Source organism: Dromiciops gliroides, chromosome 1, assembly GCF_019393635.1.
Source record: "Dromiciops gliroides isolate mDroGli1 chromosome 1, mDroGli1.pri, whole genome shotgun sequence".
Lineage (NCBI taxonomy): Eukaryota > Metazoa > Chordata > Mammalia > Microbiotheria > Microbiotheriidae > Dromiciops > Dromiciops gliroides.
The window spans coordinates 677,520,642-677,536,157 of NC_057861.1; the positions used below are offsets into that span (position 1 = coordinate 677,520,642).

Here is a 15,516-nt window from a genome sequence, read left to right on the forward strand (position 1 = left end):
GAATACAGCATAAAAAAAAAATTTTAATAGATACTATTTATAAGCTAATAGGCCACTCCTTGAAGATTTTCTATGATGCTATATACACCCTTACCTAACCAACCTCAATTATTCTTACTCCCTAACTCAGGCTTACATAATGAATTTTTTTAAAAAATCTAAATTAATCCATACCAAAAAAGCCTTCCATTAGGGCTTCCAGATAACTCAAATGAAACTGTATTATTCACTATTTACTGGGATAAGAAACATTCATGGTTAGGAAAACTTGTACATGAAGGAATAGGCCTCTACAACCAATACTGAAATATCCTGAATGACGAAGAAACAGATCTTCTTCCATCATCAGGGTGTTTCCTGAAGAGTTCATTTCCAAAAAGTAACTTTCCTTTCCCTCGCAGAGAAAGGAATCCAATGAAAGGGTGTGATTTTAAGAAATTTTCCACTAAGTTCTAAAACAAAAGTGTTAGCTCTCACCAAGTTGACCAGGCGACGAAGTCCATCATGCCTGTCAAAGAGTTCCAAGACAGCACGAAAAGAGAAGCAAATAGAGAAAAACATGGTAGCATGGCAGCAGCCTGATGCATGGGAACACTCCATTAGCCACAAGGTGTAGTTCACGACATCAGACAGAACATTGTGGGGATGCATGCAGACCTGCCAAGAAAAGAGATGTGCTGATGCTTACTTTTATCAAGTAAAACTGTTATACTTGCTAGAAAGTCAGTCATTCAGGCGAGGAGTTTACAAAGTCTCATATCCTAGAACGTAAGTAGAAGTAGAGTCTAGTTCAACCGAGTGGACCCTCAAATCTCTTCCCTACATTCCTTACTTGTTGTTTTGCCATATTGCTTTCACCACACTACTATAAAGGAAAAGAGGGATACCCCAAAGTAGTATAGGCTCCATTTTTCCTTCTATTACTTAAAAACTCATCACTAACCCTACTCCTCATTTTCTTAACTCCCATCCCATTCATGTCAGAAGAAGCCTCACTCCAATCCCTCAACTTCCCAGCCACTTGAAGTTACATTCTTGCTCTTTGCACCCAACCTGCTGGAGTCTGCATTCTAGGCCAAAGGTACCACCACCAGAGCAGAGTGAGTACCTACTCCCACCACCATGACTGCCATGAAGAAAATGCACTACTGGCATCTCAAAGTAGAACTTCTGAATGCAATTTGACGAAGAAATAAATGATGTTTAGATGCTACAACACGATCAGAATTTCATATGCCAAAAACCATTATGGATTAAATAAGTTTTTATGAGCTGAGAAGACAGTCTGGCACAGTGCACAGTGTATGGGACTTAAGAGTCAGGAAGACTTTGAATTCAATTCCACCTCAAACACTTACTAGCTGTGTGACCCTGGGCAAGGTACTTAATGTCTCTGAGCCTCAGGTTCCTCATCTGTAAAACGGGAAGATAACAGGACCTAACTCAAAGGGTTGTTGTGAGGATCAAATCAGATAGCAGATGTAGAATGCTTTGCAATCTTTGAAGCACTGTATAGATGTAACTACAGTTCTTCTCTTCCCTAGCATCAAGTAGAGAGTAAAAAGGAAGCCCCAAAACTCATAATGCCTCACCTACATTACTGGAAAATCTTCACAAAGACTCATGAAGCTACTACAAGTATCAAAAGTCTGCAGTTAAGCAGCTCCACTTTACTAGAAAAACAAAGTACAGAACTAGAAAAGGAAAAACTTATAGGGATAGAAAATTGTCTAAAAACAAGACAGAGATGCATTTTTAAAATTTATCTAAATTGCTTTACTTATCTAGAATATTAAAATGAAATTTTTCAAGACAAAACCACTAAAATACCATAAGAGTTATTTTATCCTGAGAAAACATAAAATTGTTTCATGTGTCTTTAAAACAAACTATCTAGGAACAGAAATCTGGGAGCTATATTCAACCCTCTTAATGCTAAAATTAATCCACATAGGACAGGACTGTTAAGAACTAATACAGAAGAAAGTACCCAGATGAATAGTGTTAATATAACAACAGGAGGCACTTGGCCTAAACCCCAAAGTTCCTAAGCCCAAAGTCTATATCTTTCCCTTGTTTCAAATAGCTCCTATTTATTGATGCAAACATATATTAATATGCAGTTAAGCATGACCACATATTCTCATTAATAAAAGCTTTCTCAGAAAGTTTTAGAATTCTTTGTAATACCAGGTAATCTATACTCCAGCTTCTTTTGCTATTATCCAACTCCCTCAATAATTCCCTCTCCATTTATTAAACTCAATTATCTGTAGTGTGCTTATAGACTAAAAATTGTCCCCCAGAATTATCACAATATATTTGGCAGCACTGTACTTACTCGTTCCATGGCATCCTGGTTATAAGATAGATAATATAAACACATGGACACCCCAGTAGCAGCCATAGAAGGACGAGGAATTTCCAGTAACTTTTGTACACCTCCATGTGCAACAAACTCTGTGGCAAATTTGTTGTGGAGCAGAAGTGATGCTAAGTGCTGGAGAAAAGGGGCAAGAATTAGCATGGGTCAAGAGAACTCAATGTAAGGCTTTTCAAAAAAAACCTCCAAAGTAGGCCACTTAACACACAAGTCCTCATTTTCCATATATAACTTTGAGTAGGATGATTCTCATTTCCTCTCCCCACCCCCCCCAAAATAGAAGAACAAGCAAAATACCATGATATTTTTGCCAGGACAACTGACCTCACAGGTTGTCTTGAGAATGAGATAACAGATACTAACAAGTAGAAAGTTTACACAGTTATGAGATGTTATTCTTCAACTATTTTATTGTCTCCTGAAGTAAGGGATTAAAGGAGTCTGTCTGGCAGTCTTCCCATTTTTGTCACATAATACAATGATCCAATTATGAATACTGAATTCTTAGTTCTGTGTTCCTTCTATCATACCACACTACCACTGAAGAGATCTGGATTCCAGGCCCAGCTCTGTCTGTTCAAAAACCACTTACTTTATCACATGCAGGCCTTAGTCAATCCGTACAATAAGGATAATTCTATTTCTCCTCATTGTTGTACAGGGCATTGTAAAGATTAAGTGAGAACCTGTAAAAAATACTTTGGGGGGGGGAGTTCTATTTTGTTGTTGTTGCTGGAAATTGAAGTGCAAATGATAGTTAACTCTTAGAATGTGTGTGGGACCTCTGAAATTTAAAGAAAAATCAGCTGTTCTTTTACTTTATATATTACAAAACCAAGAGCCTTCTGTCTAATGTCACTTCTTATTTGTATATGTAACTTCACTTTGTAATCCTCTGTAGAAATGTAGCTGCACTATCGGTTTCACAACTACATCCTTACTTACAACAAAATTTTGGGGTTTGGGTTTGTTTTTCAACAAGATGGCCCACTTATTGCATGACTTCCCAATGTTTCTTGCATAACTCTTTACCATGTGCATCAAAAGGCCAGCCAGCCCCCGTGTGCTCCCCTCCACACCCCTATCTAACTCTCCTTCTTTCCTGGCTCTGCCTTCTTGCATCTCTATTTCCCCAAAAAGGGGAGCAGTCAGGAAGAAGGAATGGCCCCTGTGTTCCTGACCACCAGGTTGGTCCCAGGAAGCTGTAACATTCAATGATGTAGCTGTGAACTTTAACCAAGAAGCATGAGAACAGCTCTTGTGCAGGGAAGTGCAGCTGAAGAGGTACAGAGTAGGGTTTCTCTGGGAGGATTTCCCGTTTCCAAAGTCAATATGAACTCCCAGCTGGAGCTTGGGCCTAGAGGCTTCCATCAAGACACTTACAAGTTCCAGAATATAGCACGTTCACACTACCAGAGGCAGCCCATCTGGTTCTGACCACAAATCAATATTCCAAACAAACTGTACCACCAGCTCCTTCCTGAACCCGACATTAGGGACATTCTGTTGTAGTGAACAGAACAGTGTATTTGGTTGGTTGGACCTGGGTGGGAATGCTACCTCTGGTGGTCCTTACTGCCCCTGTGACAAGAGGCAAACAATTTAATCTCTCCAAACCTCAGTTTTTGTCATGTGTAAAGTGAGGGTACTACCACCTGTCTCAAAGGGCTGTCTTAAAGGTCGAATGAAAGATAGATATAAAATATTTGACAAAATGTCAAGCCCTTCTTCAGTTATGATGATGATAATCTGCCTCTAGGCCAGGAGCCCTCCAATACATTTGGCTCAAAGCATGGTCTTCTGTACCTTAAGGGATCGTGGCACACTGAACAAGAGTAGCTGGGCAACTGGGCCTTCAGAACCAGGACACTGGCTTTGGAATTTCTCCAATTCTGCAGATAAAGCCACTACTGTGAGCTTCCTGCTACCAAGCCAAAGCTAGCACATGGCCAACTGCAGTTGCAAATGGAGGATTCTGTGCGCCACACCTACCCTTGGAGAACCGTAACTCTGGCTTGCCCATGCCATCTCCCAGGCCTGTAACTCCCTTCCTTCCTCATTTTTAACTTTTACATTCCTTTTCACCCCACCATCAACATAACAGTATTTTACTTTTCCAATTACGTGCCAAGACAGTTTTCAACATTCATTCTTATAAGATACTGAGTTCCAAATTTTTCTCCCTCCCTTCCCTTTCCCCTTCCCAAGACAGCAAGCAATGCAATCTAGACATGTACAGTCATATTTCCACATTAATCACATTATGAAAATAGAATCAGAACAAAAGGGGAAAACCATTAGAAAAAACAACACACACCCCCCACAAAAAAGTGAAAATAGTATGCTTTGATCTACATTCAAACTCCATAGTTCTTTCTCTGGATGTGGATAGTATTTTCCATCTGAGTCTTTTGGGACTGTCTTGTATTGTTGAGAAGAGCTAAGCATATCATAGCTGGTCAATACACAATGTTGCTGTTAATGTGTATGATGTTCTGGTTCTGCTCACTTCGCTCAGCCATCAGTTCATGTAAGTCTTTCCAGGGTTTCCTGAAATCTACTTGCTCATCGTTTCTTATAGCACAACAGTATTCCATTACATTCATATACCATAATTTATTCACTCATTCCCCAACTGATGAAAACCCACCCCCCCAATTTCCAATTCTTTGCTACCACAAAAAAAGAGCTGCTATAAATAGTTTTGTACATGTGGGTCCTTTTTCCTTTTTTTATGAACTCTTTGTGATCCAGACCTAGTAGTAGTATTGCTGGATCAAAGAATATGTACAGTTTTATAGCCCTTTGGGCATAGTTACAAATTGCTCTCCAGAATGGTGCATCAGTTCACAACTCCACCAACAATGCATTAGTGTTCCAATTTTCCCGTATCTTCTTCAACATTTATCATTTTCCTTTTCTGTCATATTACTTAATCTGTTAGAAGTGAGGTAGTACCTCAGAGTTGTTTTGATTTGCATTTCTCTAACCAACAGTGATTTAGAATATTTTGTCATATAACTATAGACTATTTTGTCATACAACTATTTTGTCATATAACTATCTGAAAACTACCTGTTAATATCCTTTGACTATCAACTGAGGAATGACTTGTATTCTTATAAATCTGACTCAGTTCTCTATTTGAGAATTTCACATTCTTTGACTCCTTTAGTGCCTGTAGTCAGGTGCCACCCCTTCTATACAATATTCCCTGATTACCTCTATAGCTAAAAATATTTTCTTCTGCTCCTAAAGTATTCCCAGAACATTTCACTTGATCTTTACTTTGTACTATCATACTCTGTTGCTGCATCACACTTCTCTGTGTAGAAACCCTATATTTCCCTAGCAGAATGTAAACTCCATATAGGCAAGCCTTGCCATATTTTAGCTCTGTATCTCTAAGGTCTTACTTGCATACAGATAGTGGCCACTTGAAAGAAAATTTGTTGAATGACTTTACTCTGTACTCATTAACTCCTTAAAAGCATTTCTTATTCTTTATTAAAAATGTCTTTTTTAATCTCCTCACAATGTCTCTTCCAGTGTTCTAAACATTATTTAAATAGGTTCCAGTACCTTTCAGCCTGTTTCTACTGAACCCCCAAAGAACGTACTAGAAATGGCACCCCTATGGGTCTGTGCAGTCAGTTTCACTTTCTTCCCTGACACTAGCAGCATGATAAGATCTCGGATAACAAAGCCCTGAGGTTCCAATGAGGTATGGAGAAGCCGTCATGGGGTCCACCCTATTGGATACTGGGTCTCATCTAAGGGACATTGTACATGGCAATGGAGTATGGCTCCTACCTGCTTTGGAAAAAGCTCCAGGGTAGGGGAGCTGGGGGGTGGGTGGGAGCTTCACAGAGAAGGTACTGGAACTCTAGGAGGGGCAACTGGCTCTCAAATGAACCTGACCACCCTTATTCTTTGGTATTCACCAAATGGGCTAGGGCCTGGTGATCATCCTGACCAATGGGGCCACCACCCTGTCCTGGTACCCAGCGTGACCAACAGCTTCCTGCCTTATGTACTCATACCCAGCCTGACCTGGCCAGTGATGGCTACAACCCTAAATTATTGCGTCTAGAGGGAAGACAAAGACAAAAGGCATCGCCATAATGCTCACTAGAAGAGGTCTAAGGTTTCTGGTTTTAAGATATGTCTCAGAAACGAGATGAGGGTGTTGCTAAAGTCTACTTGAAGCTCTTAACTGGAAGCCTTCTCCTTAAGCTGGTCAGTTTGGCAAAGAACAAAATGCATTCTCTCAGTATTTGGGGGCCACCTAAAAAGTGGCAACATTTTAAAATGTATCTACTGGTGTTTCAAGATATGATATAAAAATCGAACTATGACTAGTTTCAGCTTTTTTAATTACCCTGAGCTCCACCATGAAACTGCCCTTGTGTGTCTGTCAGCAATAGAACCAAGCCAAGCTTGGTCCCACCATTTTGGCTATACTATAGTGACTCATCATCCCAACTTTGATATGCAAAATAAATGTTTCAACAACTATATACTGTGATATAGAGAAGATCCTAAGTTCTTTCTAAAACTCACTTCAAGGGGGCAGCTAGGTGGAGCAGTGGATAAAGCACCGGCCCTGGATTCAGGAGTACCTGAGTTCAAATGTGACCTCAGACACTTGACACTTACTAGCTGTGTGACCCTGGGCAAGTCACTTAACCCCCATTACCTCACTTAAAAAAAAAAAAGAGAGAGAAACTCACTTCAGTATATACAGAGTCTGTTCAAGGGGAAATCAGGGCATGGCCTGGGAGTCCCAGAATCACAGGATCTGAAGAATAGGATGGTCCAAGCCATACCTCAAAGAAATACCCACTGAAACACACTCAACAACTTGTTGTTCAGCCTTAGCTGGCAGACTTCCAAAGCAGAGGATTCCACTCCCCACACCAGGCAGCATATTCTACTTTGAGGCACCCTCATTGGGCTAGGAATGATTTCATGCCATCCAACCTTAATGTGCCTCTCCACAGCTTTCACCCATTGCGTGTGGTTCTGCAAATAGAACAAAGCTAATCCTACACCGACCTCCAAATCACAGTCCTTTTTTTCCCTTTTGAAAAGTTTTTTCATATTGTTTATATATTGTTTTATAGAAAAAACAAAACAATTATTTAAATAGTACTACTTTTTGACAGCAATATATTTTAAAGGCAAAATGATTTAATAAGGAATGAGAGTGGTTAACAAGCTGCCATGTGTCTATGTGTATTCTTTCATTTCCATTCAGTGTCAATAACTAAAGATGCCCTAAAGTGAGCAAGCAATGATCTCTAGTTTCTTTTCTAATCTTGATTAGCTTACTATTTTTAGATTTCTAACTGCTCTGACTCAATGCAGAAGAGAAGTGACTCGATTCAATAATTAGCACTGAAGATACAATGACAAAAAGCAAGAGTTCCTGCTCTTAAAGAAATGACATTTTAAACTGTCAAGAAGGCAGGTACGCTCTAACACTAGAAGGACCCAGAGAGCCATTGGTGCAAAAATGTTCTAATTTTACTTTGAAATAAAAATTTTCATCCTATTATCTAATTTCTTTGCTTTATAGATTAAAAAAATGTACTGTATTGGTCCTTTAAGTTATTCTTAAATTCTGGTCCTTCTAATGTGAAATAATGTTTATGCTGTACTAAACAGTATGAGAGAGAAAAAAGAGAATGACCTATATTTTTAAGGAGTTGATGAGCCATGATCCCAACTAACAATTTATTAAGCGCCTACCATATATAAGGAAGGCATTGCAATAAATAAATCTAATATGTAAAGTATAAGGATTTTTAAGGGTAATCACCAATTTTTATTATAGTCACTATACTTTGATTACAGTTATGCTACAGCCATTTGAAAAAATGTTTTTGTGGCCTATATATAATGAAAGTATAGTGAGAATGCTAAATATGCCAATAGGTTTTATCTAACCAGTACCCTTTATATTCTTCAATTTACCTTCAGGGCCTCAAAGGTGAGCAATACATCATTCGTCCTTTTCAAGTCAATATAGAACATCATCAACTCCCGTGATCCAAGCTGCATGAAAATGGGAAGCAGCTGAAAAGAACAAAAAGAGTAAAAATCCTTTGGGGTTACCCTCCCAATATTCAGTTACATCCTATGGGGATAAAAGACTTGACCTACTTTTTCTACTCTTCCATAGAAGGATGAGTATATAAATGAAACCCTTTAAACTCTTCAGAAAGAAAAAAGGCATTATTCAAGTCAAGAAATGATTATCGCCATTTTCACTGAAAAAAAAAAAGGAAACACACACACACACCCCGTGCAAAAGCCTTTACTAATCTGATTCAGAAAAACCCATGCCTCATAGTATCACAATAGTATTTCTTACTATAATAATTCAGCTCTCCCAAATATACAGAAAGTTCATCTCAAAGGAAAAAAATACACCTTATACCTCTATACATACCTCTTGATACTCTCCTAGTGGGGTCAAGTACTGAAGAATAAGTCGTTGCTCTATAGCAGAAGTCAAAGGATAAAGGGTATAATTAGTACCAATAACCCAAGGGGACATTTCTGACCAGCTGCTGTTAGAGAGCTCAACAAACATGCGTTCTGGCTCGGAGGTCGAGAAGCCCAACTTTTGTTTGGCCTTTCTGAAGCCATCTCTGTCACCCTGTTTTGCCATTTTACTTTTTCTCAACCCTCCATCCTCAAGTTTGGTGGCTGAATTCACTCTGCTACTGGTCTTATGGCCTGAATCAAGGTGAAAAGAAATCTCCATATCCCCAGAGGTCTCCTCCTGTTCTCCATCCATTGTCATTTCCCCATAGTCCATGTCCACTGCTTCCTCATCCAGTGGCAACAGCGGTTCTGAGGACAACTTTCGAGGGCTGGGACGCTTATTCTCCTGCCGCAAAGTCATTTCATGCACCTGCAGCTCCCTAAGTCTCCGAAGGACTAAAGCCACCTGGAAACACAATTAAGAAAAAGTGAGCATCTCTACATGTAATTAGAAAATAATAAAATATTTTAATGATTTTTTAAAAAAGAAAGAAAAAGTGAGCAACTCCAATGAACATTGCCTTACTCTGCAATCTTAGTTCCGCAACTCTAGAATTTAATGAAAAAACAAGAGCTTCTAAATCTCACTACCACAAATAAATAAAATGAAATTGCATCATTATTTGTTGTTTTAAAAATTTTACTTACAATCAGAATCAAGTCCCATCCATTCTCCCTCCCCACAAATACTCCTTCCCTGAGAGCCTTTACCTTTAGATGCGAAAGTAACATTTGCCAAATATTACTAAACTGTAAGAATAAAGTCATGACCATAGGAAAAAAAATGTATTTTGGGCAGCTAGGTGGCGCAGTGGATAGAGCACCATCCCTGGATTCAGGAGTACCTGAGTTCAAATCCGGCCTCAGACACTTAACACTCACTAGCTGTGCGACCCTGGGCAAGTCACTTAATCCCCACTGCCCCACCAAAAAAAAAAAAAAATTGTTTTCTACAGAATCCAATAAAGGACAAGGGTTTAAAAAAGAGTGCCTCAGTTTTGATGTAATAACACATATGATTCTATAAAAGAAATCAGTACCAACACACCCACTTATATGACATATTAATCACTGACTAGAGATGTTTGGCTCAAGCAAGTCATATCATCATACCCAAACAGATGCATCAGACATACTAGCAAATTTTTAAGAAATTCCTGTGAAAATAGATTGACTACTTTTAAACAACCTTCATTTGCTTTTTTCAAAGTCCACATGGCACTAGAAATGGGAACTGAAATAGGTGCATCAACATGTCTAATGACTTTATACAAATAAACCTTTCCCCAAAACTACCTAAAATTTGCCTATCCCTCCCACAAAATGACAGACGACTCCTGCACTTATTTTTTTAAAACAAAACAAAAACAAAGCATTTCTTTCTAATGATCTAGCAAAAACAAATACTAATCCTGGACAAGTTGACAAGTAACTTATTTAAAAGACAAAAAATATACACTTAGGGCAAGGAAAGATGAGCAATTAAGACAAGGAACACAGTAGTGAAAAATTAAGGAAAGGATATCACATGGTACACTAAAGAGAAATGGTAAGGGCAGAGTGTATGGCCAGGAGACATCTGTGCTACTACAGCTGCATCAAGCACAGCAGCAATCCCACCTGCCTGATGACAAATGGGATAGACATTTGCATCCGATTTAAATGGCAGGAGGAATTTTTATTTACAAAGCATCACCACCCTTCTTCCTCCTCCATACAAAATTCATTCCAATCTGGTCATTACCAGCTGTGAGTTCTCATCCCTATAGTTGGCAGCAATATCTTGGTTTTCCATAGCACCTCCCAACAGTCCAGTAGAGTAAGTCCTCAGTGGCTGATCAGCCTCTCTTGCCCATTTGAACAGGTTCTCGACAATTCCTTCCTATAGTTTAAGGGGAAAAAAAGAACAATTCAGAAGGCATATCTTTTCAGAATTCATCCTGATAAAATTCTGAATTTTCCTCATTCCCTTTCTTTCCAATTCCCTCTCCTTACTCAGATCATCATCCACAAGTTGGAATGCTTTGTTTTAAAATTCCTGAATATTTAAGATACATTTCTGAGTAATTTCCAGTCATTATCATGGTTAGTTTGAACATACTACATGAAGAAGCAAAAGAGGGCATGGACTGCCTTAAGGAAAGATCACCTACTATCCATGTCACTAAAGTACATATCCTAAAGAAGACATGTGAAGGGGCAGCTAGGTGGCGCAGTGGATAGAGCACCAGCCCTGGATTCAGGAGGACCTGAGTTCAGATCCGGCCTCAGAGACTTTACACACTTACTAGCTGTGTGACCCTGGGCAAGTCACTTAACCCCAATTGCCTCACCAAAAACAACAACAACAAAAAAAAAAACAAACAAAAAAAAGAAGACATATGAAAATAGCACTGCACTTTGGTACCCCCTAAGAATAAATTTTACTGGGCATATGACTGCTCCCAAATCCAATTACAGCCCTAATTTATTACAATGTCTACCCTGATGAAGTCCCCTGAAAACCTGACTTCCTAGATTTTCGAGAAAATGCCCTGAAGAGATCAACATAGCTGTACATAGGCCTTCTACACAATACATGTTTCTCCACCATCACAGGACCTTACAAGGTGAAAAAATCCAAATAATCGAGTCCTCTTTAACCTTAGACAGCTAACAAACTCACATTTCCTGCTCCCCTAATCTCTGTGGTCCCGGGTCGAGGCTGGAGGTACAAAAGAATTTTCCCAGCTGTGCACTCTCATTTCCATCCAGCCCCATCCGTTCCTAGTTTCTATCCTCTTCTACATTCCTGTTCTAATACAAGCTCTGGAACACACACTCCGTTAGTAGCAAACTTCCTTATATCTCACCTCCACCCCAGACCACCCTCTCTACTGTGGTTTGCTCCTTCCCTTATCTCTCCTGACAAACTCTATCAGCATTCAACAAACTCCTTGCAAACCACCACCACTTTTAGACCCACCTTCTCCTGCCATCACTATAAAACCTCTCCTCTTTTGAGACTAACTTCATCTAGAGTTTTATCACCCAGGCCACATCCTTGGTGCTGTAATCTACGGACTTCTAAGGCACTTTGCCTCCTTTCTGACAGAGCTCAGTATCTGGCTCCTAGCTATGCCTGTCATATTTAAGGACTTCAATATACCCAGTGATTCAAGTCATTTTCACCACTGCTCAAGAGTTTGATTTAAATAGCTACTGAAACAATATCAGTGAAAAAATTGAAAATGTTGCTCTAAAGCAAGTGTGTGAACAATCTGGCATTAAAATCTGAATAGAAAAGCTTGAGCTTACGGGGCAGCTAGGTGGCGCAGTGGATAGAGCACCGGCCCTGGAGTCAGGAGTATCTGAGTTCAAATGCGGCCTCAGACACTTAACACTTACTAGCTGTGTGACCCTGGGCAAGTCACTTAACCCCAACTGCCTCACTAAAAAAACAAACCAAAAAAAAAAGAAAAGCTTGAGCTTTAATTTTTAGTCAATTCAAGAAAACTCAAGAAAATAATGAGTTCTGCAAGTATTGACATTTCTAAAATTTCAGGACTTCATGTCATAATATGCTGTGATACATTTGCAAAATTCATGTCTCCAATCTTTTTATCCTAAAAAGTTATGTAAATTTATGCTAATTTGGATGTTTTCTTTCAGATATTTGTATTATTTCCATTAAAAGTGAATACAAGAGGGGCAGCTAGATGGCGCAGTGGATAAAGCACCGGCCCTGGATTCAGGAGGACCTGAGTTCAAATCTGACCTCAGAGACTTAACACTTACTAGCTGTGTGACCCTGGGCAAGTCACTTAACCCCCATTGCCCCGCAAAAAAAAAAAAAGTGAATACAAGAGAGGCAGCAAAATAAAAGAGCTAACCTCTAAATAAGACTAGAGTTGGAGTCCCACTTTTGACACATATCGGCACCATCCTACAGCAAATCATTTAACCTCTCAGTGCACAAGTTGGTTTTGAAAGATTTTAAGTTTTAGAACAGTTGTCAACTTCCCTTCACATGGAGAATTTCCTCCCTGGGAGTTCTTTATACCAATAAATTAAAAATAGAACAAAGAAAAAGTGAACACAACACTGTATCTAGATTCAATATGAACATGATGAAACATTAATTTTTGTCTTTTAAATCTGTCTTTTAAGTATGTTTCCTAAAGGATCCTTTTTTGTTTGCTGTGTGGAAATATTCTTTTTAAATTCAGAATTTTAAAATTAAAAAAAATTAAACAATTGTCTTCCAACAAATGGCAACTTGTCATTATAAATTTTTTAAAATTATTTTAAAAATATGTACACGGTGATTTTCCCTTGAATACACTAAGCCTTTTCAGTTCGTTAATCTCCAACTCTCATGAAATATCTTTATTCCACCTCTGCTATTTACAGGAATGACATCTTATAGTCAACTGATAAAGAATCAAATGTGTCAAACACTGTATTGGATGCCTGGGATACAAAGACCAAAATGAAAACTACCTCTACCCTCAAGTTTACATTCTACTCATCATTAATAACTGTGTCATCTATAGAAGTCCCCCCACCCCCTTTTTGCAGGGCAATGAGGGTTAAGTGACTTTCCCAGGCTCACACAGCTAATAACTGTCAAGTGTCTGAGTTCAAATCTATTTTATAACTGAGGAAACTAAAGCGTCAAGAGGTTCTAAATGATATTTCCATGGTCACACAACCAGTTCATTTTCCAGGTGGATTTCAAACCCAGTTCTTTTGAATTCAGTGCTCTTTCCTTTATACCAAACCATCTCCAAATGATGTTATTCAGTCTCAACTAAGTCTTCATCGCCACTTGGTTATCCTTTCATTGTCACCCCCCTTTTTAAACAATGGATGGCTCACCAAGCCTCCATTACAATATCCTCCATTACAAAAGCAAACACAAAACTACCAGCTTTGTGTTGCACTTGATATTAACAGTGATGAATTCACTTGCAAAGATTGTTGCTTAATTTTGAGACATGCAGAGGGAACACCTTATTGGAAGAGAATCTAAGCTGGTGTTTTGCTCTACTGAATCCAAATGCTTTTTAGTCAACAACCAAAAAGCACAATGGGATCTTACATTTGTTACATCTTTCAATCAATTATTTGATGGTAAATATGTGGTCTAATATGGAGTTTCACTTACAAAAGCCTATTTGTGGGCACCTAGGTGGCTCAGTGGATAAAGCACTGGCCCTGGATTCAGGAGGACCTGAGTTCAAATCCAACCTCAGACACTTGACACTTACTAGCTGTGTGACCCTAGGCAAGTCACTTAACCCGAATTACCTTGCCCCCCCACAAAAAAAGCCTATTTGTTCTCTACTAATACCCTCAAGAAGTATACCCTCAAAGCATATGTAAATTATTCTTATAAAAATTTTGTATAGATGGGAAAGTAGGTGTGTGTGTGTGTGTGTGTGTGTGTGTGTGTGTGTGTGTGTGTATGGTTGAAGCTGAAATTTTCTTGGTCACATTTTTTGGGGTACTAAAGACAGAAATTTTTTCTTATGCCTTGTATATCTCTCCCTCTTCAGATACTGTGAGAATCAATCCTTCAGTGTCCTCATGATCACAGAGTCTCTAGCAGTTGTTTTTCCCATCTTTATTCTCTTTAGTGCTACTTTCTATATCTTCTATAAGCACATCTGAGGCTACAGATGTTCGAGTCCAAGTGTAACAGCTCCCTTGATGGAGAAGTGTTTGAAAAATCTTTGCAAATCTTTTTCATTTTTCATTCATGTATTGTCCTCTTTCCAGTTCATCTTTAAATGCCTTCAGGATGCCTTTGCTTAGCTGAATCTCTTGCCAAGCTTTCTTTAAATCAGTTTTTCCCTCTACTGTTTTTATGAGGTGATATTCCAACCAAGCTTCATCATAAGATTTTACAATTGGGGTTGCATTTGGCTGCTATCTCCATTTGACCAAGAGGTGAACTTTAGGGTCAGTTAGTCTATTTGAAAGCCTATTGCCAATACCTTCTTCACCTAATTTGTATCTACCACTGAAATTTCCAGACTGCTTCATCTGACCCAAATTTAAATCTTTACTTTAGGTAAAATAATAGTGGCCGAATCCATTTGCACAAATATTTAGGACAAAATATGTCAACTTTGACCAAAGTCTAGCATTAAAATTTTTGTCATGATAGCTAGATAGATAAACAGGCCATTTATTAAATGGTTACTATGTGTCAGGCACTGTGCAAAGTGCTAAGAATACAAACATAAGCAAAAAGACAGTCCTTGACCTCAAAAAGCTTACATTCTAACGGAGGAAGAAAATACATAAAAGGGAGATGAAAAGGGGAGAGGAGGTCCAAAAGGAGTCCAGAGTCAGGGGCTGAGCCATATTTGGAGAGAGCATGGCTCACACCATGAGAGCCAAAGTCCATAACTAAATTACACAAATTTATGAGTATAATCCTTTCCCCAACAAATGACTGCACAAAGGATAAGAAAAAACAATCCTCAAAATTATCGATTCCATATATTATCAATAACACATACAATTCAAAAACTACATAAAGTGTTCAAATTTTTTACTAGTCAAAAGAATACAAATTAAAACAACTC

At 38.7% G+C, this 15,516-nt stretch overlaps 1 protein-coding gene across 4 annotated transcripts in view; it reads right to left on the reverse strand.

Moving 5' to 3' along the window:
* DCAF1 (DDB1 and CUL4 associated factor 1) overlaps window positions 1-15,516 on the reverse strand; it is an 80,939-nt gene that overhangs the window by 36,323 nt on the left and 29,100 nt on the right. For all 4 annotated transcript variants that reach the window (XM_043979610.1, XM_043979613.1, XM_043979611.1 and 1 more), the window contains exons 6-10: window positions 10,683-10,820; window positions 8,841-9,344; window positions 8,363-8,464; window positions 2,342-2,500; window positions 478-657 (exon numbers count right to left, since the gene is read on the reverse strand). In XM_043979610.1, coding sequence (XP_043835545.1) covers window positions 478-657; window positions 2,342-2,500; window positions 8,363-8,464; window positions 8,841-9,344; window positions 10,683-10,820 — 1,083 coding nt within the window. The remainder of the gene's footprint in view (window positions 1-477; window positions 658-2,341; window positions 2,501-8,362; window positions 8,465-8,840; window positions 9,345-10,682; window positions 10,821-15,516) is intronic.